This window comes from Danio rerio, chromosome 16, assembly GCF_049306965.1.
Source record: "Danio rerio strain Tuebingen ecotype United States chromosome 16, GRCz12tu, whole genome shotgun sequence".
In the NCBI taxonomy this organism is placed as follows: Eukaryota; Metazoa; Chordata; class Actinopteri; order Cypriniformes; family Danionidae; genus Danio; species Danio rerio.
In genome coordinates, this window is record NC_133191.1 from 53,961,398 (window position 1) to 53,986,479 (window position 25,082).

General features: G+C 32.3%; 1 protein-coding gene and 1 long non-coding RNA gene across 36 annotated transcripts in view; one reads left to right on the forward strand and one right to left on the reverse strand.

The window, feature by feature from the left end:
- Positions 1-11,505: 11,505 nt before the first annotated feature.
- The window catches only part of satb1b (SATB homeobox 1b), a 209,358-nt gene continuing 195,781 nt past the window's right edge, over positions 11,506-25,082 (reverse strand). For 31 of the 33 annotated variants that reach the window (XM_073925260.1, XM_073925250.1, XM_073925254.1 and 28 more), the window contains one exon: positions 11,560-12,672. In XM_073925260.1, the coding sequence (XP_073781361.1) occupies positions 12,103-12,672 (570 nt within the window). In that variant the 3' untranslated portion in view covers positions 11,560-12,102. Of the gene's footprint in view, positions 12,673-12,829; positions 12,914-25,082 lie in introns of those variants that run through there. The other 2 variants (NM_001423200.1, XM_073925262.1) reach the window with 2 other exon arrangements.
- On the forward strand, positions 17,998-22,391 carry LOC137487987 (uncharacterized). Of its 3 annotated transcripts, none has more exons than XR_012392556.1 (6): positions 17,998-18,832; positions 19,139-19,194; positions 19,751-19,810; positions 20,610-20,724; positions 20,989-21,100; positions 22,156-22,391. It is a non-coding gene; the product is annotated as an uncharacterized lncRNA (long non-coding RNA). The 3 variants fall into 3 exon arrangements; XR_012392557.1 differs by having other exon boundaries at positions 18,751-18,832; positions 19,914-20,724; XR_012392558.1 differs by lacking the exon at positions 17,998-18,832 and adding an exon at positions 19,467-19,504 and having other exon boundaries at positions 19,126-19,194.

Here is a 25,082-nt window from a genome sequence, read left to right on the forward strand (position 1 = left end):
GAAAACTGGACTGACACAGTTTCTATTTATACAACTTCTATGTTAAGCTGCTTTGACACAATGCATTGTAAAAGCGCTATAGAAATAAAGATGAACTGAATAAATTGAAATGCAATCCTACACTTCACAATGGGGATACAGACAGACACAAGAACAGCAGCATGGTAAGAAAGTTTCAAGCTTGAAAGTACAACGTTTACATTTTATTTAGCAATATTTTAAGCTTTGTCTGTAATTATGAGGTGTTTTTTTTTGTTCCTTATTAGTTATATTTCAATGTAACTAACTATAAATTGACTGAATTTAAAGAAAAAAGGTACTATACTTTGGCATTCATTCATTCATTAATTTGTTCATGTTCCACTGGCTTTATCCCTTATTTATCAGGGGTCACCACAGCGGAATGGACTGACAACTATTCCTGCATATGTTTCACACAGAGGATGGCCTTCCAGCCGCAACCCAGGACTGGAAAACACCCATACACATTCACACACACACACACATACTCTCATACACTACAGCCGATTTTGTTTACCCAATTCACTTATAGAGCATGTCTTTGGACTGTGAGGGAAATCAGAGTGCCTGGGGGAAACCCACGCCAACAATGGGAGAACATGCTACCTCCACATGGAAATGCCAACTGGAGCAGCCGAGACTCGAACCAGCGACCTTCTTGCTGTGAGGCAACATTTCTAACTGAGCCACCGTGCAGCATATATCATGACATACATTATTATAAATATATCATATAACTACTATTGTGATAGATTTATTGGGTCATTTAATGATTGCTCTGTCTTTTGTACTGTAGGTTACAAGCAATAAACTGCAGTTCACTTTTCTGGTCACCAGTGTCGCTATAATATCAAGGGTTTCTGTATTCTACATGCAGGCCCCTATTATAATTGAATAAGAATTTACATCCAACAATAAAGAATACTTTCCTAATTGCTCAAAAGCTCAAAAACATACAGCTCCAATACAGAAACAATTTAAAAATCACAAAGTTTGATCAAATCAAACGGCATAAAAATAATCATAATGTCAAGCTTTAAATTAATCGTCTTTTAGTGCTCATAAAATGAAACGCATATGAATGTTTCAATTATTACGAGCGCTCCGTTTTTCCAATGCTATCTGGGGTAAAGTCAATACATAATTTCTGAACGTCATTAAAAATTAGTTTAACAATGATGCTTGGAAATATAACTTTACATAGCATAAGAAACAAGGCCACATTTAAATTCAAGTATATGAGAAGGCACAGATAAAGAAAAAACATGATTATCTATAGGGCCATTTTGAGACGTCCTAACTTAGCCGTTTTGCTGATTTGAGACCCTCTAAATGACCCCGATTTTGAAAAAGAAAGCAGGGCAATCTGTAACAACAGCGTTCATCATTCAAAGCATTAAATCAAGACTCCCTAAATAGACTCTACTGACAGCTAAATATGAGAGGATGGATTTATTTTGCTTTCATATCTGAGTTTTCTGTCAGTATGTGAATCAGACATGGATCTTTAAGAAATAAAGCATTGGATTTTAAGTTTACAAGGATAATAGCAACAAATAAAACTACATTGTATACAGGAAAAACTAAAAGATAGTTTGATAACTGCAACAGGGAAATTAATTTACATTTAGCCTACATCAAGTAAATTTTGATAACAGTTTTAACAGCTAATCAAATGTCTACCTAACAAGCCACCTTCTACTCTTCGACGTCTATTAGATGTTCACTGAAAGCCCAAATTTAGTATTTTAGCTATGCTGTCTGTTTAGATGTCTATAAAATGAATTTGCTTGGTGAGTTGTTTGTTACACCAAAGTGTCAACATTAAAGTTTTCATGAGTGTCATAAAATACACAGGAATGAATGACTAGTCTAGTTTATGGTTATTGGTAGACATCTTATTGACGTCTGTTGACATTTAGCCTTGTTTTAGCCAAGCCATTGATGTTTAGTTAGACTTTAGACTTCTTTTAAACGCACACACAAACATATTATTGCTGTAGACGTACAGAATATTAGTTTACATTAGTTCAATATTTTAAAACAGCGTCAGTATATTGATATTATAAATCGGAAGTATTTACTACATTTAAAATGTCACATTGACCTCAAAATGCACACAAAGGCCCACAAATAACAAACACTGGAATTATTGCAACCCTGTCCTTGTGATTTTCCGCACGTTACCGAAATAAGCATATTTAATGATGACGTTAACATCAAGTGCATTAGCATTTAAAGTTCATCAATGTGCTCATGGCGCTAATTTCCAGTCGATTAAAATTAAGTTTTTACTACTCACCCAGTCTTCTGCACTTCTGTTCCTAGTAGACGACAATATTTCTTGTCACGGAGTAGAAAACCGCCAAAAACAAGCGTTGTTTGTTGTCGTCTTCGACAGGAAAACGTGAGCTGCGTGTCACTAAGAAACAAGAAAGCCCGCCTTTGTAGAATACGCTGGCGTACAACACTCGATATCATATAGCGATATACCATACAACTTCAAGGTACTGTATTGTTGTTATTTTTTTCGACTCTAATGTGTTTAACGTTGAAGAAAAGAAGTAAAAACCGCGGTTTAAGTTGGTTGGTTTAATTATCTCCAGTGAATTGCTTCAAGAAATCTAATTCGAATCGAGTCATCGTGTCTAATTAAATATTAACGTTATTTATTTAACCTCTTAACTGTCACTTCACATTTTGAGTTCACGCTTTAACTTTATAGGTGACATATGCATTATATACCTCATTCATTAAGTCATTCATTCATTCATTTTCTTTTCAGATTAGTCCCGCCACAGTGGAATGAACCGCCTATACCTATAGTTTGTTAACATTTCCAGTTTGTCAATCAACCAATCAATAACGTAAATAAATACATTTCAGTAGGCCTACTAAAATGTCTGTGTATGCGACAGTTGAGGATTTAAGTATTGTCTGTTTTTAGGCCACATGATGAATATAAAAGCTATATAGAAGGTAAATTATGTAAACAGTATTGATATACTGTATAGTAATAAATTAAGTTTTAAAAAATAACTTCACAAATAGGCTATGCATTTTGTAATATTTGTGTGTGACATTGTGAGGTAAGTTTCCTCTGAGTTTGCCATTATATATATATATATATATATATATATATATATATATATATATATATATATATATATATAAATAAATATAAATAATTATTATTTTTTTATTTATGTTTTTTTATTTATTTATTTATTTGTTTGTTTTGTTTTCTCTACTAGGGGAGAGCGGGGCACAAAGTAATGCGGGGTTAAATGTAGCACAGAGTTTGAAGGTGTTTGCTCAAGGTTGACCATGGCATGCTTCCAAGGTTTTCACCACTGTGTCAGCAGACGTCTTTCTGCCAATTATTGAAAAAGTTCGGCAAAATTTGGATGAGAAACACAGGAGAAACCATTTTTGCAAAATAAAAGTATTTTTTATTAGGAGTCAATATTTTTTATTTAGAAAAACATCTGTGAAAGTATGAACGTGAAATCTTATATTGTTGTGATCACCGTCTTCTAGGCTAAAAGATGAAATCATTTTGAAAGATGTAAAAAACACACCGTGACTGCTTGCCAGTTTTGAGGAGAACACATCACATTGGGGTTAGTTGTAACAGGGTGTTACAATAAAGCCACACACTGTTGGACACCAATTAAACTAACACAATGCTTTTTTTTTTTTACATTTTGAGATTAACAATAACTTTTTAAATAAAAATGTTTTTAATAGAAAATGTTTTTTAATAGAAAAAAATATATTTTATTGCTAATAATGCAAATAAATGCATTATATAATAATGGATAAATAGATAATATTGCAAATAGATTCAAATGTGTTTATCCAGTAAACAAATAAATACATAAACATACTGTGCTATGTAGAATAAAAAAAATGAGACAATTACTGAGGAAATAGCTACTATTTAAAGTAAACTGGGTTTAAATTAATTGTGTGAAATCTGCCTTTATAAGCAACTAACCCCCTGTCTGTTACTACTTGCCCCGCTGGTGGAGTAAATAATGACATTTTTACTCCTGGCACTTTTGGCAATACTGCACAGAAACCATAGGTCCGGCGATCATAACTTCAGTGCTCATTTGTAGGAAAGGCTTGTGTGTTATTGGTAATATATATATATATATATATATGATTTGTCTAACCCCATTACTTTGTTCAATATTTGACCAAAACCAAAAAGTGTTACTTTATGCCCCACTCTCCCCTAATACTGTCATTTTAGGCAATAAATAATAGGATTTTCTGTATGCACACACAAATAAAACAAGTGTCAATGAATCATATAATGTTTTCAAGTTAAAATTCTTAAATAATCCAACACCAATGTGATCAGATTAATTTCTAAACAGTAATGTTCTGATCTTAATAAAGAAAATAATGTGTCACTGTAAAAAACACACTACTTTTTCTGTATGCACAAAAATTAGTGTTAATGAATTATATAGTTGTTTTTGCTATTGACGATTTATTGTGGTCATGTCATCGGCCCATGGACATTTCCTGCTTGTTATCAAACTATTTCATAACTGTAATAAGAGGCAATTCAATCACAACTTAAAACAGCTATCATAACATTATTTATTAATATGTGGCTCTTTCTGGATTTTCGGAAGCTACATGAATTAAAAATGTAAAACAGGAAATGCCCTGGGACCATTGGTTTTGTTTACATCCTTCAAAATGGTCTATGGTTAAGCTTTACCTTGTTTTTACAGAGCAGAGCCATAGAGAAACATCGCAATACTTGAGTTTCTGCTGCATTTCCTGTTTGATTTACTGCCATCTCTGGACTGATGGGTACTGGGTAAATGTTTTAAACTCCCACTTTATGGCAAAGCCTGTTATTATTGTGTCAGCCTTTTGAGTCTTCATTTATTCTCCAGGTAAATATTGAGTGGAGTATTCTCAAAGCAAGGCTATGATCAGAAAGCCATACTATCGTCCTACGCAGCATGCAGCGTACATTAATACTGGAGAAAACAGGTCATGTGTAGCATTTTGTCACACTCAATTTTATTTTAGACAGAGTATAACATTATTAATAATTATTTTTAACAGAGTATAAGTATGTTTATTTGCAGTGGCAACAGAAAACAGTTACAATAATCTGACAATATAACAAAATTATATACATATATTATTTAACATACCTTTAATTTTTGGAAATGTCTGATTTAACTGTTATTTAAAAGAGCTAATAAGAAATATTTACGTGTCACTGATGCACTGTAGTTTTTGCATTTTTAGAAATGACTTGATTATATTATATAAATATTTAGTTGTTTTTGTGCAGAGTTTTTAGACCACATATGCAGTTTTCATGTCATTTATTTGTATCTCGGCTTAAACACAAAAGAACCCTGACAACAATCTACACTAAAAATTATATGATCAATTAGTCCTGACAGCATATGTTTTGAGTCATTGTAACTTACTAAACTGAGTTAATCATGTTCTAACTTAATTTTATAAGTTATGCAAGCTGTTTTAAGTCAGTTTAACATAATATAAGTTCAACTAACTTATAATGTTAATTTGATTCAGCTTAAAAATTGAAGGCAACCAGGATTTTTTTTTTACAGTGTGCACTGTAAAAAATAGATGACAGAAAGTTATGACAACAAATGTTTTTTGTTACTTTATTTTAATAAGTTAATTAGTTTTTAACTATTATTTTATTTAGATATATCAGGTTTAACTTATTCTTTAGTCAGTTTGATTAATCTAAATTGGCATAACTCAAATTTAATCAATTTATCAAAGAAATGTAAGGCAGTAAGAATTTTACAGCATTAAACATTTTTTTTTTTATCTAAGTAGTTTTAGTTAAGCAACCATTGGACAGAGTTTATTTGAAAAAATACATGTAAAATGTCTAATTTAGTATATTTTAAGATACATTTTAATATACAATCAAGTATGATATGCTTAAGTTAGAATTCTAATAATAATAATTATAATAATAATAAAAAAGGTATCACTTTATTTTGATGGTCCCTTTAAGGTATTTTGTTGATTTTAAGTTATATTGCATCTACATGCCAACTTATTCTCATTATATTATAAGTAGACTGTAAGGTTGAGGTTCTCAAAGCAAGGCTATGGTCAGAATGCCATACTAACGTCCTACGCAACATGCATGTGTAGCATTTTGTCACAGTTGATTTTATTTCCAAATTAACAAAATATATTTATGTGTGTTTGTGTTGGCAACAGAAAACAGTTACAATAAGCTGAAAATATAACAAAATGATATACATATATTGTTCATTATATCTTTAAATTCACCAGACTTTGGAAACGTCTAATATAAAAGAGCTATTAAGGGTTATTTTAGTATCACCGTTATTATTTTTGCATTTTTGAAAATGACTTTATTATATTATGTACATATAAACATTTTATTGTTTTTATGCAGAGCTTTTAGACCACATAATTATGTCGGTTTCACGTCATTTATTTGTGTCTTGGCTAAAACAAAAAGGAACCACACTGTCTACACTAAAAAAAATTAGGTGACAAAAAGTCATGACAACATATGTTTTTGTTACTTTAACTTGTTTTAAAAAGTTAATCAGGTTTCAAACTTTTAAAAAAAAATATATATAAGGTTTAACTTTTTTTTTTTTGTCAGTTTGACTAATGCAAGTTGTGATGACTCAAACTTAATTTGATTTATCTAAAGAGCGTATGCAAAGCAGTAAGATTTTTCAGTGTAAAACATTTTTAGTTAAATAGTTTTTAGTTAAGTTTATTTGTAATATTTATATGTAAATGTGTTTTTAGTATATTTTAAGTTTCTTATATTTATGTATCAAGTATGATATTTAAAATTCTAATATGATAATAATAATAATAATAATATGGTATCACTTTATTTTGCTGGTCCCTTTAGCGCATTTCGTTGATTTTAACTTACATTTCATCTACATGCCAACTAATTCTCTCTTTATTATACGTAGACTGTTAGGTTGGGGTTAGGGTTATAGTTAGTGCAAGTTGAGATGTACTTGCAAAGTTTTTTTAAGTCAGTTAAATGTTTGTTGAAGGAGCAGTATCAGAAGATTTTAAGCAGACAGTCTACTAATACTCAAATGAGAATTAGCATGCAGTTCCAATGCAACTTTTAGTAAAAAAAATGTGCAATAGAGACCATCAAAATAAAGTCTTACATAATAATAATAATAATAATAATAATAATCCAAAAAAGTGATTATAGATTAATTTCTTAACGGAAATGCCACTGGCATGTTTGGTTTGGGAATTGTGGAGCTGCGCATCGATGGATTTGCTCTTCAGTGTTTGGACTTTCAGCAGTGAATATTAAACCACACTGAACTGAACTAAACTGAACTCTGTAAACTGGACTGACACAATATCCGTTTACTATAATTTCTGTTAAGCTGCTTTGACACAATCTACACTGTAAAAGTTCTGTTGAAATAAAGATGAATTGAAATGTTCAGCTCTTAAAAAAGAAAGTAATGTATTGTTTGTCACTGTAAACCAACACCGTAACCAAGTGCTTCTGTGGTATAAGGAATTTTATTTAACATTGTCATGAAATTTAATACCTGCTAGTGTACACATTTAAAATATTTAACTTCACATATTTAAAAGAAAGAAAAGTAAAAGTTACCAATTCATTTCCCCCTACTTGCAATAATAACAACCTGCTGTCAGTTCGACAACAAACAATTGTGCTTTGTTCAGCAAACAATTAGCAAAAATGTGAATGTCCCCGTATTTCATATATTACAGTATTATACACACTTCGTCCCCTGCCACACGTATATATATACAAAGATTGCCAAAACAAAGGCATTATTCATAATAAAAGCCAAACAGGTCTGTTTCGAGAACTTACCCTCATCCTGAAGTCAGAAAAGGCCAATTTTCGCCTTGCAATATTAGGAAAAGCATTGGATGCTCGCAGAGGTCACTGATGATTTCTCTCCATATGGATGAAGCAGATTTCCATACGCATCTCCGAGCTTCACCTGGAGTTCATCGCCAAGTTAAAGCACCTTCACAGCTTTACACCTCCAATCCCCGCAGATCAACTCATTAACAGGGCCTTAACACCTGCCGTCTATTTACCCTTAAACACGCCACTAATACGACTTCATCCACCCAGGAGGTTACTCCTCGCAGAAGGAGCGCTCGACTGCCTCGTCCTGCGCTGTGGATATTTCTTTAATGCACATGAACGCAAAAAGATACCGTAGTACAATACAAACAGTTTAATCGTGTCATTAACAATCAGCAACCACTCCTAGTTAGAACATCTGCATAAAGAAACGGAGAAACACTTATAAAACAGTCAGTCGTAACAAAATAACTGGTGTTCTCATTGCAATAAACTCATAAAAAAAGAACCACTTTTTTATACATCATATTTATACAAGGAATAGCTTTGAATTGGATCGATAACCAAAAGGAAGACACATTGCAAACATCGATTTTCACACAAATTGCATATGTTTTTTGTTTTTTTTTCTCTCTCTCTCTCTAAAGTGGTCTATAGGTTAGTCGTTTACCTAAGCTTATTTGCATGATAGTAAAAATTGCATACAACATTAATCGTGAAGCTCGTAGCATGAGTTGCTTGACATACAGCACTTTTTCTTTTTCTTTTTTAGGCAACTTTTTAAAGCACATTTCTCCATTTAAAACGTTAAGACACTTCTGATTTTACTGCCCATCGAAATCACATTTATAAATAGAAATAAAGATGAGCAAAACTCAAAAAAGTGACCGGAGATTCTCCGGGGGAAAGAACGTAATTACATTAAAACGCGGAAAATAAATAATGCGGGACACGAACGAAGGTTGTGATTCACATTTGAAACATTTGTGGAAATTCAGGATTTTACAGTGACCAAAGTTTTGCAAAATAATCTAACATCGGCAGTGCCATATAGTACAAGGCATTTGTTGGCATAGTTTCTTTAAGACTGTATATTTTTTTTATTTTACAGTTAATATATGTCTATATTTATATATATATATATATTTATATATGTATATTTCTTCAAACTAAATCATAAGACTTTCCCCGGTTTCCCTGCAGGTCAGAGGGATCCAGAGACTGAGCGATCGTTTTATTTCCAAGAGAATAACTCATTAGCCAGCAGTGCTCGACTCAGTACCTCATCATTAAGGCCTTTGTCTACCCCTCTTCTCCAAATTCATGCATATTTTTTTTTTCCTTTTCCTTTTTAGTTGTAAAAATCCAGTTAACATCACATACGTAAACATCAAAGTCTATCAAACTCCATTGACTCCTTTTTTTTTTCCTTTCTTTTAAATCAGTAGCTCAAAATCAGTGTAAAAACAACAGACAACGAGTGCAGTCGGCAAATATCCACAGCAACATACTGTTGACTTAAAGGAATAGTTCATGCCATTGGGAAAACCTGTCTGAATGTTGTCATTTTAAACCCATCAGACTACAAAATGTGGTCATTATTTGCTGGATGATTGAAGAGAATTAAAGCTAGGGGGGAAAAACTGTCTGAATTATACTTTTAACATGATATAAAAGTATTTATTAAATTTGATATTCAAATTTAGTCTTTTATTTTGAAGTTTTTTGCAGGAATGTCAATTTAACATGAATATAATTTGATCTATTGAGTCTATTAGGTGTAAATTTGAATACAGTAAGTAAGATGAATGGATGAAAAGTTGTATTTTTAAGTTAAATTTATGTTTCATATGACAGTAATGTGGCATCACAGTTGTATAGTAGGTAGCACGATTGCCTCACAGCAAGAAGGTTGCTGGTTTGAACCCAGGCTGGGTCTGTTGGCATTTCTGTGTGGAGTTTTTTCCTCGTGTTGGTGTGTCCTAACACAAAAAAAGTTAAATGTATAGATTACAAATGATTTATTATATTTAGGGCAGATCCCTTATGTATAAAATAGCATTAAATAAAATTAAATAAAACAATACCAGAGAGAGAGAGAGAGAGCTAAATAGATTTAGAAGGTGTTTAATATAAGAGTAAAATAAAATTACAGTTAAACTAAAATAAATGAATACATGAAAATATAGTTATTGTTTAATATGTATTTATGGCAAGTCCATTAGTTTTTAAAAATAAAATAAAATAATAATAATAATAAACCCAGTGTTCACGTGGGTTTCCTCTGGGTGCTCCGGTTTCCCCCACAAGACCAAATACATGTGGTACAGATGAACTGGTTGAACTGAATTGGCCGTAGTGTATAAATGTGTATGGATGTTTCCCAGTGATGGGTTGCAGCTGGAAGGGCATTCGCTATGTAAAACATTAGCTGTTGGTTGTTTATTGTTCGCTGTGGCGACCCCCTGATTAATAAATGGACTAATTCAAAAAGAAAACGAATGAATAAAATAGATAAAAAATAAAACGAGAGATATTTATTGATGACATTTATTTTTAATTGTAGTTTATGGCAAATCTATTGGATTAATTAATAAAATATATAATTTAGATTGTAACGTGATGTAATGTGTACTTGTATATGGCCATACACCCATAGTGCTTCACAATCATGAGAGGTCTCTCACTAGTGTGCAGCATCCACTTGGATGCTACAGGACAACAGCGCCAGTGCGCTCACCACACACCAGCTATAGGGGATAGAGCCAGTTCGGTGGAAGGAGATGATTGGGAGACCCTGATGGGTAAGGGCTTATGGATAGAGTCAATCTAGTGCCTTATATACTTGCAAAATAAAAGAAACTTTTGCAAACAAAAAATAAAGTATTGAGCAAAAAAATAAAAGATAAATAAATGCAAATCTCCAGAAATCGCAATGCGAAAATTATGTTTTGAGAAATAAAAATTAATTTTTGCTAAAAAAATAAATAACTACAAAGGAAAAATTAAGTTTTGAGAAACAAAACAAGAACAAAACAAGAGCTGCAAATAAAAATCAAGCAGTGCAAAAAAACAAAACTAAAATACTTACAACAAAAAAACTATATATATATATATATATATATATATATATATATATATATATATATATATATATATATATATATATTTGAAGAACATTTTTATAGGAATGCCTTTACAAAACCTGTCCAGTCCTGTCCAGTTTGCGATGCTGTTTTCACTTTGCATTTCACGTTTCTGGCACATTTCATTTTCTGGCCCTGATTTGAGAGGGAGGCGGAGTCAAGGGATCTTGGCGATTATGGCAGGCCCAAATCTACTGGGCTGTAAGACCTCCTCAGTGACACTGTATCTCCAGGTGATGACGTCGCTTAAATGGAGGCAGGTCCGGGCCTATAAACACCCAAGTTCCCTTGACTCCGCCCCCTTGTTAAATCAAGGCGAAAAGCGATTAATTAAATTGCAAATATTTTTTTTTTTTTTTTTGCACTGCTTAAATTTTATTTGTAGTTCTTTTATTAAATTAATTAAAAAAAAAATTTCGCTTTGCGATTTTTGGAGATTTGCATTTATTTATATGGCCAATTTTTATTTTTTGTTTGCAAAACTTTATTTTATTTTGCAAGTATATATTGCCCTAGATTGACTCCACACTAAAGGAGGGAATTTGGCCAAACACCAGAGTTACCTACTCTTTACGACAAGTGCCATTTTTAATGACCACACAGAGTCAGGACCTCGATTTATGTCTCATCCGAAAGACGCTTTAGAGACGATAGTTTTATCAAAAATGATCATACTGTTATATTAATGTGGAAGAAGTACTAATAAATGGCTATTTTTATGCTATTTTGATCACACCAAACAAATCAGGGTTTTCAAATAACACTTTCGACAAAAATTTCCAGCCAATAATGAACTATTCCTTTAAATATTCCTTTTTTTGTGTGTGTTTTTTATACATTTTCTTTTAATTGTGCAGATTATTGAAATGATGCACGAGTCTTTACAGTGAAGTATCCACGCTTTACAAAAAAAGTGAAAGTTAATCATCATCTGATTCAGTCTTGTGTAAAAAGTCAGTTTCCACTCAATGCAAACACAGACAAGAGTGAAAGAAAGAAGAGAGAATATAATCGAGAGTTTTCCAGTTACTCTTTAGCCTCCTGCTCAATCTGAACGTGCGTCTCGGGTGCCAGATGCTCTTCCATTTTAATGGAGAACATGGTGTTGTTGGTCTGCACGCTTTCTTCCAGCTCGGTCATCAGCTCGGCCTCCTTAAAATCCGTCAGACCTTCGTCCTTGTTGTTGTTGTTGTTGTTTGGAAAGCCGATGGGGGACTCTTTAAGTTTGCTGGCGTGGTTTATATAGAAGCGCTGGTTCTGGAAGAATTTGATGATGGTGTGTTTGGGCAGGTCCAGCTGTGCCGAGAGCGTGTGTATGGCCTCCTCGTCCGGATACAGACCCACGTCCTGGATAAAGCTCTGCAGGATCCCCAGGGCCTCCATGGAGATGCGGTTGGGCTGGCGGCTCTTGCAGCGGGTTTCGTCCTCTGTTTCGGCGGGGGAGGCGGTGGTGGGTTGTCGAGGGGGGAGACGAGGCTCTGTCTGCTGCTGATGCTGCTGCTGGAGGGGTTGAAGCGGCTGCTGGGATAGGAGAGGCTGGGATGGGTGAGGAAGGGGCAGAGGAACCTGGAGCTGAGAGGGAGCCTGTTGATGAGTCTGGGAGGAGGAGAGAAAAAATATACAGGGTACGTGTTAAATACGTAAATTCATTCATTTTCCTTCGGCTTACACCCTGAATATCAGGGTTCGCCACAGCAGAATGAATCACCAACTACTCTGGCATATGCTTTACGCAGCGACCAATGACCTTGCTATGAGGCGACAGTGGTTAAATACGTTTATAGGTTAAAATATTTTCGAAAAGTTTACTGGTTACAAAAACTGGCTGTTGATGAGTCTGGGAAAAGGAGAGAAGATTATAACGGGTGCTTGTCAAAAAATGTTATGGTAAAATCTTACATTTTTATAGCAATGCCAAGTTTTAGCCATATTTAGCCATATTTTAGTCTATTATTAGGCTTAAAATACAATAAAATAGAATCAATATTGATAAGTCTGGGAGAAAAATCTGATTGTTAAAAACTTGCATGTTTAAAACAATGTCAACGTTTTATAGGTTTAAAATTTTTTTTTAAATTTATGAATTATGTTAGCTTTGCTATTTTATTTAGCTTTTCTGGATATGTCTTAAGTGTTTATTTCATTTTATTAACTTTTTTTTATATACAGTTGCAATCAGAATTATTAGCCCCCCTGAATTATTCGCCCTCCTGTTTATTTTTTCCCTAATTTCTGTCTAACGGAGAGAAGAATTTTTTCCAGCACATTTCTAACCATAATAGTTTTAATGACTCATTTATAATAACTGATTTAGTTTATCTTTGTCATGATGACAGCAAAAAATAATTCATAGATATTTTTCAAGATATTTCTTTGCAGCTTAAAGTGACATTTAAAGGCTTAACTAGGTTAACTAGGCAGGTTAGTGTAATTAGGCAACTTAAAGCATTATGATGGTTTGTTCTGTAGACTATATAAAAAAACAACTTAAAAGGGGTTATAATTTTGACCTTAAAATGTTTTTTAAAAAATTAAAAACTGCTTTTATTCTAGCAGAAATTCTCCAGAAGAGAAAAATATTATCAGACATACTGTGAAAAGTCCTTTTTTCTGTTAAACATAATTTGGGCAATATTTAACATAGGACATACATATTTAACATAGGTTTTTATTTTAAAATAAATACATAGGGCATATAGCATAAAGCTAATTGGCAGCCCTCGTCCCTGGTTAGGCTTTACATTAAAAAATAAAAAATAAAAACAATCAAGAATAAAACACAATACAGCAAACATGTACAATATTTACAGGGCCACAAACATAAAATGCAAGTCAATCTGCATAAAGTGAAATATCAAAATATCAACTTTCATGTTTAACAGAATAAAGAAACTCAAACAGGTTTAGAACAATAATCAGTTTTGAGTAAAGCACATATATGTAAAATGCCACCAGTGCCATGACTGTACAAAGTTAGATTTTATAGTAACAGTACCAGCTACATTAAGTGTTTAATATATTTATTTTGTAATATATTTTAGCACTAAATTGGCCATAGTGTATGAGTGTGTGTGTAAATGAGTGTGTAAATGAGTGTGTATGGGTGTTTCCCAGTAATGGGAAGGGGCTGAAAGGACATCTGCTGCATAAAACATATGCTGGAATAGTTAACGGTTCATTCCGCTGTGGCGTCCTCTGAAATAGAGACTAAGCTGAAGGAAAATGAATGAATGAATATAGTGCAAGAATATTCTGCTATAAATCTAGGGGGTTGGTTGCTAAATGGCTGCTTTTACAGTGCTTATTAACATGATAATGAATACAACTTGTTTTTAAAACGAAGTAAAAATCTTGTTCAGCTTACTACTTAATTTATTATTGTTAATATTATTATTATTTTTTGATAATTATTTTTTTTGGAGTTTCACCTTTATTATCAGTTTGGATGAAGAAACATATATGTACAAGAGCCATAACGTTACATTGTTAGATTTTATAGTAACAGTACCGGCTACATTAAGTGTTTAATATATATTTTTTTAGTAATATATTTTATTTATAACCTAATAGAAGATTAACTTTATAGGAACCATTTTATTAACTGATCTGAGTCAAATAAAATAAAAGGAAATTAAAATAAATTAAATTTAAATATTTTATCACAGACCCAAATGCATTTTAGAATGTTTAAATGTTATTCATTTCACATGTTTGCACTCAGTATTTCAATCCTAAATGTTGAACTGCATATTATTTAGTAAATAATTAGGACAATCAATTATGACAATTGCAAACCAACAAACTAAATAAGGGATGCAAAGTCATAAAAAGTACATGTTTTGTTGAATTCCTAGTAAAAATAACCATATAGTTCCACATCATCATCATAACTGTGCAAATAAAATGACTTCTATTTTAATATACTTTTTTTTTGGTCATGCCTGCATCTCCAGCAATCAGATGTGAGTATTTTACGGCTTTACCTGCAGTTGATGTTCGGCTGTTAACACGAATGCAAACTCTTTCATCAGAATATCCGCATAAAAAGCACCAGTCTGCTGATTGCTTATCAAGCCCCTATTCAAATGCAGTCGCTAAACACTGTAAATACAGACTCAATGTGTGTGGAGATGGCATCGTGTGGGTACAGCGAGAGATGTTCACACTGCTGTAAACATATGACACATTTACTCTGAAATGCACCATTGTTTGGGTCATTGTGGCCGGCAGCTGCTGCTTTCCATACCCCATACAGACGGCTTTTCCTGGGACATTCCCAAGAGGGTCAGGAGTGCTTGATAACACTTTTGCACATACACAAGTGTACTGATAACTTATCAATGATATTGGAGTACAATAGGCAATAAGAAAGAGTACATAAGCTTGTTATGCAGAAAGATTTCTGCACTGTCAACAATCGACAACAAGTATATTTTGAGGTTTATATATTAAATGTATATATAGAGCGCTAGAGGACAGCACGGTGGCTCAGTGATTAGCATTGTCGCCTTACTGCAAGAAGGTTGCTGGTTCAAGTCCTGGCTGGGCTAGTTGCATTTCTGTGTAGAGTTTGCATGTTCTCCTTGTGTTGTTGTGGGTTTCCTCCGGGTGTTCCGGTTTTAACCACATGCACTATAGGTAAATTGATAACTAAATTGGCCATAGTGTATGAGTGTGTGTGTAAATGAGTGTGTATGGGTGTTTCCCAGTAATGGGAAGTGGCTGGAAGGACATCTGCTGCATAAAACATATGCCGGAATAGTTGGTGGTTCATTCCGCTGTGGTGTGCTTTGAAATAGAGACTAAGCTGAAGGAAAATGAATGAATGAATATAGTGCTAGAATATTCTGCTATAAATCTAGGGGGTTGGTTGCTAAATGGTTGTTTTTACAGTGTTTATTAACATGTTAATGGATACTACTTGGTTTTAAAATTAAGTAAATATCTTGTTCAGCTTACTACTTAATTTATTTATTTTTTATATAATTATTTTTTCAGGGTTTTCACCTTTATTGGATAATAAAGTAAAGAGAATTGACAGGAAAGCATGGGGAGCAGAGAGGGAGGAAGTATCGGCATAGCACCACGAAGTGGAATCGAACTTGGGTCGCCGTGAGCACCGGAGTGCATGTGTTGATGCGGCGACAACTTAATACTTTATTAATAAGGAGAAATAATTTGGTCCACTGATTTTACAGATAAATATAATAACAAAACCTGAAAAAATACTCTTTATTATTTTTTTAACGAGTCACATGAAGTACATTTGATCGATTCTGAAATATACTTTAAATCTGTATATATGTATAAACAAATATTGTTTAAAAAATATAATAAATAAACAATGTTCAGCTTTCAGTTTATCTTAATAACTAAAAGTAAAGTATATATATATATATAATTTTCCCAGTGTTTAAATTGTTATAACCCCTCACATAAATAAGCAATTTTTATAAAACACATAAGTATACAATCTTAAAACTTGTTAAAACTCTAGGTAAAAATAAAAGAGCATATATGTACTATCACATATATACATAGAGTTTTAATAAGTTTTAATATTTTATACTCATATGTTTATGACCAATAAATTCTTTTAAAACTAAAAAAAATACTACATGTAAAAAAATTTTTCTGTGTTTTGCTTTTTTTAGCTGTCAACAAAGTGCATTTTTAAACTCTGAAATATACTGTTTTATACTCTATAGTTGTAAACCGTGTTTAAAAAAACAAACAAGCAATAATATACAAAAATAAGACTGCTTATCGTACTACAGGAATAAGAATGACTAAATTTTATACAGGAATAACAGCGTAATGTGTGCATTAGAATAATTATTTTATTTACTTTCGTAAATGACGTATTTATTTTTAACTGCTTAAATAAAATGGTGTTTTCGAATGAAGAGAAAAGTTTGATCAAAGGTTTACAAGAACTGAAAGGTTGCAGTGCTTCACGTTTTCTTTCTGAATTTCCGATTAAAAAACTGGACAAAAGGTGGATTGGATTACTTGTTGGCGAATAAATTAATCACACTGGATCAGTGTGGCAGGGAGTGGTTGTCCACACACTGCCCGTACTGTTGAAAATAACACCACTGTCCAAGACATGGTACTGAGCCAAGAAGACGCACAAGAAGAAGGTAATGTGGTGATATAAATCAGCTAAGGTGGAAAACATAAACATATCATATAATTTCATCTATTTGCTATCTAATTACAAAATATAATTGAAGTTGGAGGTATTTTGACAAAATTTTGACAGATTTAATATTGCTTGGATTGTTTTTGAGACACAGTGCACTGTAAACGATTTCTGTTGTTTTCACGGTATTATACTGCATTTCTCAACAGTTGTTTACTGTATAAGCTGTGCACAGTGTGTTACTGTATATATTGCTGTTTTCACAGCATGATAATGTATTCTCAACATTTCCATACTGTGAACATGATTAACAGTATGCTACTGCAGATTTTACAATGAATTTTGGGGAAAAATCAGTTACTGTGCATCTAAATACAGTACTGCAAATGACCATGAAAAACTCTACACACACTTTATATTATTATTATTATGTTTATTTTATTTTTTGACAAAGTATTTTGTAAAGAAAAATAAACTAACCAGTTTCTTCAAACTGTTCAGTGCATAAAACTGTCCCCTGGTTTTCCATTTTTGGGTGTACTGCACCTTAATTTTATAAGCTTAACATGAAAATATTAAATCATTTTTAATCAACATAACTTCGTGCTTAACCAAAATGTAAACTGGAACAAAAGTAATTGATTCATGAAACCAAAGTCAGCTTAAATGTCAGAATGACCAGCCTGCTTTAGACGGATTCATGAGGTTAGGGCACCCGTCATCACCATGGAGGTCACATCTCCGCATTTTCAAAACAATATTTTCAAATACGCACCATCTCTATAAATAAACCACAGACTTGAGTTTAAAACAACTACATTCCCGCATGAAAAACGGTTAAAACTAAATTTCATAACGCATTCATTATAGAGCCATCTAAGACCGGGGCAAGTCTCACATGTCTAGCCGATTATAACCTCGTTTCGCCGGACACATGAGTGATGATGGACACCATGGAGGTCAGAATCTCCGCTATCGGCAAAGCACGCTTAAAATTTACACATGATATCTATAAATAAACCACAGATTTGAGTTTGTAAGAACTACATTCTCGCATGAAACACTGTTAAAATTTCATTTCGTGACATATTAAACGCAATATTTATAATATTAGCTGGGCTTTCTCATCCGCCATTACCATTTGCTTGTTGATGTGAAATGAATTCCAAAACACTTCAAACAAACTTTATTGTTATTGTCAAGGACAGATATATGTAATAATTTCGCTGGTAAGGTGAATAAAAAACAATGTTACTATATTGTAATCAATATCACGTTTGCACTGGTTCGGTTCAGCACTCGAGCGGCTCTGAATCGTATTGAACCGAATTGAACCGTTTGCTCGGGAATTATTTGATCACACGTATTCACAAGCACATTCAGCAATATGCAATTAGTGTATAATTAGTGTATAAATGCGTGTGGCCAAGCAGTATAACGAAATAGTAATGAATCATATACAAAAAGGAATCGGTTTTAGGCGGATTCGATTCTTTACTGTTCACTAAGGAGCCAATTCATAGAACCGAACGGACACGACTCGACATGCAGGCAACGGCTTTCCTAATTAGAAATTCACCTGTCGTCTTTCATCCAGCGAATTCATCCTCGGTAAGTGTTTTAAGTCAAATTCTGTCCGTTAAAGGATTGTTTTGTATGTATTTCTGTGTATTGTGTGTGTAATTTAAAAGAATTAACCAAGTGACATTAGTTGTAGGTTCTTATGTTATGTCACGCTATACGTTAACAAATGGTATTTTAAACAAGAAATAACAGACGCCAAGCGGTCATTGTAGTGTTTGCGAGGTATTAGATACAGTGAGTTTATCTTGAGTGAGTTTTTGACCATACGTTAAGTTACCTGAAAAAACATAACTTTAACTTATTGTAACTGCATTAATGAATTCTCTATTTCAGCACAACACTGAGATGAAGGCGAAGTCACCATGAAAAGTTAAACGTTTACCGTTAAGGTAAGCTCTGGTCTTCACATAGTCATTTTGACTAAGCTATCATCATGGTAAAATTTTTCAACTGTAAGTTAGTTAACGTTATTTAAACTAAACTCATAATGAAATGAGTCTTAACTGTTTTATTAAATGGAGCTGAAAATTAAATGCAGTTGAATTATTTTAAGCTAACGTTAATATTAATAAAATACATATTAATTGTCTATTTCTCAATAATGTTAATGAGCTTGATGTATAGTGTGTTATTAATTGTACATTTAATTTTTGGTGTTCAGGTGTACCTGAGGTGAGTGTACGTTCTGAGTACACAGATGTAAGCCAAAGTCATTATCACTATATATATATATATATATATATATATATATATATATATATATATATATATATATATATATATATATATATATCCATCCTATTCTAAGATAAATTGATGGGGTCAGGGAATGATTTGTGTACAAATGTATTTTAACCCCATACAGATTGGTATGGTTGTACCATAGATTTAGAATAATTAATGTTAAGTCTTATTTTACTCTTATTATTTTTATCTGTTTTTCAGCTACAGTAATTGATGTTGAAAAACTGATGCTACCAATCACTCCTCACTTGATTTATCAAGGTAATGTTGATGTCTTCCTCATTTTGATTAGATTTTTAAATGTCAAGTTGTTCACAGATTTGTTGTGAGGAGTTTCATGTACAACCTCTTTTGCTTCTTCCAGGAGTTCCTAAGATAAAAAAATCTGGTGTTAAAACAGCCACGGCTATGCTATTTGCCTACCAAGTGCTGAGTAAATATTAGACAAACAATTTTTCTATAACTGTTGTCTTTGTGTTTATTAGCAATTTTACTGGGCGTATGTGTTTTTTTTTTTCAAACAGCCTGGAAACTGTAAGTTTAGTTCAATATGTTATTTTATGCTATTCATTTTTGTCTTAACATGGATTGCATGTTGAAGCTATCGTTTTATAGTGGGAAAATGTAAAAGAGAATAACTGAATACAATGGCATAATGATTCTGCTTGTTCACAGAAGGTACTTGATTTAGTTTTCCTCAAGCGACACATCAGTTTTTATGACTATTGCTTGACACTTGAATTGAAGGGACAGTTCACCCCAAAATGAAAATAATAGCATCTTTGGCATCCTCCACTTGTTTCAAAATAGTTATATATTTATTTTGTTCCGTTGAACACAAACTCGTATTTTTTAAAGAAATTTGGTTCAAATATGGATGTCAATAGTTACTGGTTACTAACATTCTTCAAAATATCTGCTTTAGTTTTTAACAGAAATTCAAACTAGTTTAAAACACGTGGAGTAAATAGTGGCAAAATAGTAAACTATTCCTTTTAAATATTTTATTCTGAGACTTTTATTTATATGTGTCTTGTCTTTTGTCATATTGTCCTTCTAGCTCAGATTGTGATGGACCTGGAATGCGACACCAGTTACTCTTAAGACAAGAACTGAATAAAGCACAGATGTGGAGGGATCTGCAGCCAAACTAACTGGAGGGAAGGAACCTTTAGGTAAAAACACCTGCTTTATTTAGATCTGAAGTATTTTATTTGACATAGAGATTTATTGTTTTAATTCTAATTTAAAGCAAACAAGGTTGAGCGCCCCTGGTCTAAAAGCTCAAAAATGCTGTTTCCGTGATAAGGTTAAATGTAGTTTAGAAATAGATTCATTAGGATCAATGCTTAAAGTAAACATTTTCTTCTCTCTGTAGACCAAACATGTTTACTATCCCTCACATTTTAATAAATTGTTTCTGTTTTTGTTTCTTACAGTGTGGGTGAACATACTACCTGGATGTCCAACAAAGGCTGCACCAGAGCTCATTTGATAGCACATATTCTGTCCTGTCTACATCTCTGATGACCTGGAAGTGCTTCGACATCAGTGAGTAATAAATCTTTATATTGTCATGCATACAGGATTTCTGTAAGCTAAGCTTTAATGTTAGTTTGTAGTCAGCAGTGACTGTTTTAAAAAATTAAGTATTTAAATTATTCTCAACGTTTTACTGATGCTGTGCACAGTAACGTTATGATGATTTAGTTTGAGGAAATGTCACTGGAGAGGTGTTCGTATAAAAAATAAATAAAAAAAATTGTATGAAATAACTCGATAAAATGTATATTTGTCTCGCTGACATGCCATCACTGCTGCATATTGAAATACAGTCATTCGAATTACAGCAGAATATTACCACAAACATTTCATGAAGTAGGCTAGACTGCTCTTTAGTTCTCTGTTCTCTATTCAACTTTAACACATTTCCTTATGTCGCTGAGCCTCTCTGCAGATTTTGCCAAAAATGAATGCTTAGTGATTACTTTGTTTTATGCAAACCAAATATCAGTAACTTATCATTAGCATTTTAAAAAAAAAAATCACCCACAGCTTTCATGTTCTCTAACGCAATATTGTCTGTAAGTTAGAAGTGGATTTATACGTGTTAAAAGCCTAAAAGTATTTTATTAACATTAGTCACGTTAAATTAGATTATTTTATTTATTTTATTTTAAATATGTAGCCTCTTAAAGTGAGAATGAACTGTGTTTACCCCTCTTAAATCCGTGGAAGCACTAGTAGTGTGGAATCAGATATTCGAGCTATACAGAGTCAGACATTAAGTTAGGATGAGACTTTATTTTTTACACACCTGTGTGGACACCTGACTAACGATCTTCAAGAACAATGCCCGCTGATCTTTTCCCCATTAACGTTAGTGTAATTGTGAATTGACAACAAACTGTATTTCACCAACAAAAACAATTAAAAAACTGTTTTATATATATATATATATATATATATATATATATATATATATATATATATATATATATATATATATAAACAGCAGTGCAGTGTTTCGTTTCTGAATGAATTAAATGGTTTGAGGGATGATTAGTTTTTACTTCAGTGATTGATTTTGCTTGTCATTTTTGCAGGATCATCATCATGCTGCTGCCCTTTTTCACTGTCCCTTTCCACATCATTTGGCCTTCATCATTTCCTGTCTTGTAGCAGTATTTTCACCTGTTTTTAAAATTGTAATAATTTTTGATGCATTAATTGTTGACTGGCTTTAATGATCAATTGTTTATTAGTGTTCTGTTGCTCTGTTATATTGAATTATTGCTACTGTTTTAGCATGGTTTACACAATAAACCTTTATTGTGAAGTTAAAGTTTCAGTTTCTTTATTTCTTGTACGTCTTGAACAGTTAAAATAACACTTGTGCAATTTTTGAAAAATTTTTACCCATTATAAAGTAGCACTATTAAATAAAATAAAACAACATTTAATAACTGTAAAATACTATACAGTAGTAATGAAAGTAACGTTAAAATACCGTAGTTCTTCATGGTAAAAATGTACAATAAAATACTGTTTTCAGTTTTGCAGTATGTGCACCACTACTGTAATTAGTGTTACAGTAAAAATCAACAACAGTAAAATGATGTATTAAATTTTACAGTAAATGTAATACTAATGTAATTAGTATTACAGTAATGTTACTGTTTTATGAAATACAGCAGCTACTGGATAATTGTTGCCAGTAACTTACTGTTAATTTAACAAGAAATCGTTTACAGTGTGTATATATACTAAATATACTGAAGGGAATATTTATATATATATATATATATATATATATATATATATATATATATATATATATATATATATATATATATATATATATATACAGTTAAAGTTAAAATTATTAAACCCCCCTTTGATTTTTTTTTCTTTTTTAATTATTTCCCAAATGATGTTTAACAAAGCAAAGAAATTTTCACAGTATGTCTGATAATATTTTTTCTTCTGAAGAAAGCCTTATTTGTTTTATTTCAGCTAAAATAAAGGCAGTTTTTTTTTTAAAACATGACAAAAATATTAGCACCTTTAAGCTATATTTTATATAAAATAACTTGCCAAATTACCCTAACCTGCCTAGTTAACCTAATTAACCTAGTTAAGCCTTTAAATGTCACTTTAAGCTAAATAGAAGTGTCTTGAAAAATATCTAGTCAAATATTATTTACTGTCATCATGGCAAAGATAAAATAAATCAGTTATTAGAGATAAGTTATTAAAACTATTTTAAAATTAAAATCTCACTGTTAAACATAAATTGGGTGAAAAAAATTAACAAGGGCGCTAATAATTCTGGGGGGCTAATAATTCTGACTTCAACTATATATATATATATATATATATATATATATATATATATATATATATATATATATATATATATATATATATATATATATATATGCACAAAACAAAACAAAATGTTTTTTTTCCAATAAATCTTATTTAACTAAACTTCTAATGGTAAAAAAAAATGTAATAAATGTCACTGAACAATGCTGTATGCAATATGTTCATTGTTATTGATGCTAACAATGTTGTTAAGAATCGTTAACAAATGCAGCCTCCTAGTACACCGCGAGTAAATGCTGGAGCAGACGTCTGATCTGCAAATCTTCAGCAGCCATGCCTGGATCTCATCGCCTTAAGTGGTGAAAATGGGAGCGAATAAATGTTTTTCTTCCCCGCACGCTATTTTCTTGGAATGACCATATGCTTGCGAGTAAACAAAATAATATCTGATCAAATACGCAGCTGTAAGCGCAAGAACTTGGGGGATTTTTCTGATTAAATATGGATTCGGAATGGCGATGAATTTATCAAAATAGCGAGCTGTCCTTAATATCTAAATGCAGACAAATGATGTTGCTAATGACTGTTTTGCTTACACAGCAGCACGGCGCAGAACCTCCAAACTTCAAATGATCAAAACACAGACTTAATTAGGCATGTTTATGGTAAAAATAAAAAATAAAGGAGCCATTACCATATGGTTTTTTAATACATCCAGCGTTTCCAGCAGACGCACTGTAGCTGGGCAGTGTATGGTGTGTGTTGGTGAATCACATTGTTCAGCACTGCGTATGTCTGCGTGGACTTCAGTAATCAAAATATAATTAACATTAAGATTAAAGTGTCGCTTTTAGAATATTAATTTCATGTATTTATTTTAAATGTTATAATACAGTATGTGGATTGATTAACATCATTACATCCCCACAGTTTGCCATCCAATGTTCCCTCCAAAACTCAAGCATCAACACACTCAAAAACATCATCACTGCTGCTTGGTCAAACTACCGGTTTAAAATGAGCTGAAACAACACAATTCTTGACACTTCTTTGGCCAATTTATTTGTTTTATGTTAGTCCACTTACATTTGTAAACCATTAAGTTAACTTAAGCGTTTTCTGTTGGGACAACATGAAGGAATTGTGTTGGTCCAACTACCAGGTTAGGAGATTTGTAATTTCCAATATGCTTTGCATGGGATTGTATTAAGAGAGAGAAATGTTGATTATAAAAGCAGGGCCGGAGTGGGACTCCTTTTCAGCCCTGGAGTTTCAAGCCTTAGACCGGCCCACCTTAGCTCACGACTGATTATATTAAAATAATATCATTTACAAATCAGTTTCTAATGACACGATCACGTCTTTTTCAAGAAAACAGCTGCTTTAGAAGTTGAAATGTTCAACAACCCAAACAGTATTATATGTCTTAACAATAAAAATGAAAAAATAAAAATAAATTAAATTAGATAGGTAAGGATCGAACTCGGGTCCTGCGTTGTGGTAATGCAACGTGCTGACCACTGGACCACAATAGCGCTGTCGTAAAAAGTTTTTTATTAATTTTTTTCTCCCCCTTCTAGGTTTCTGATCAATTTATGTCAGATTTATTAATGTAGTGAGTCATCTGATTTTCATTGAGGTGTAAAATTCATTAATATTAATTATTCGAATTCTTATATTCTCTAAGGTGCCGCTGTTTGGG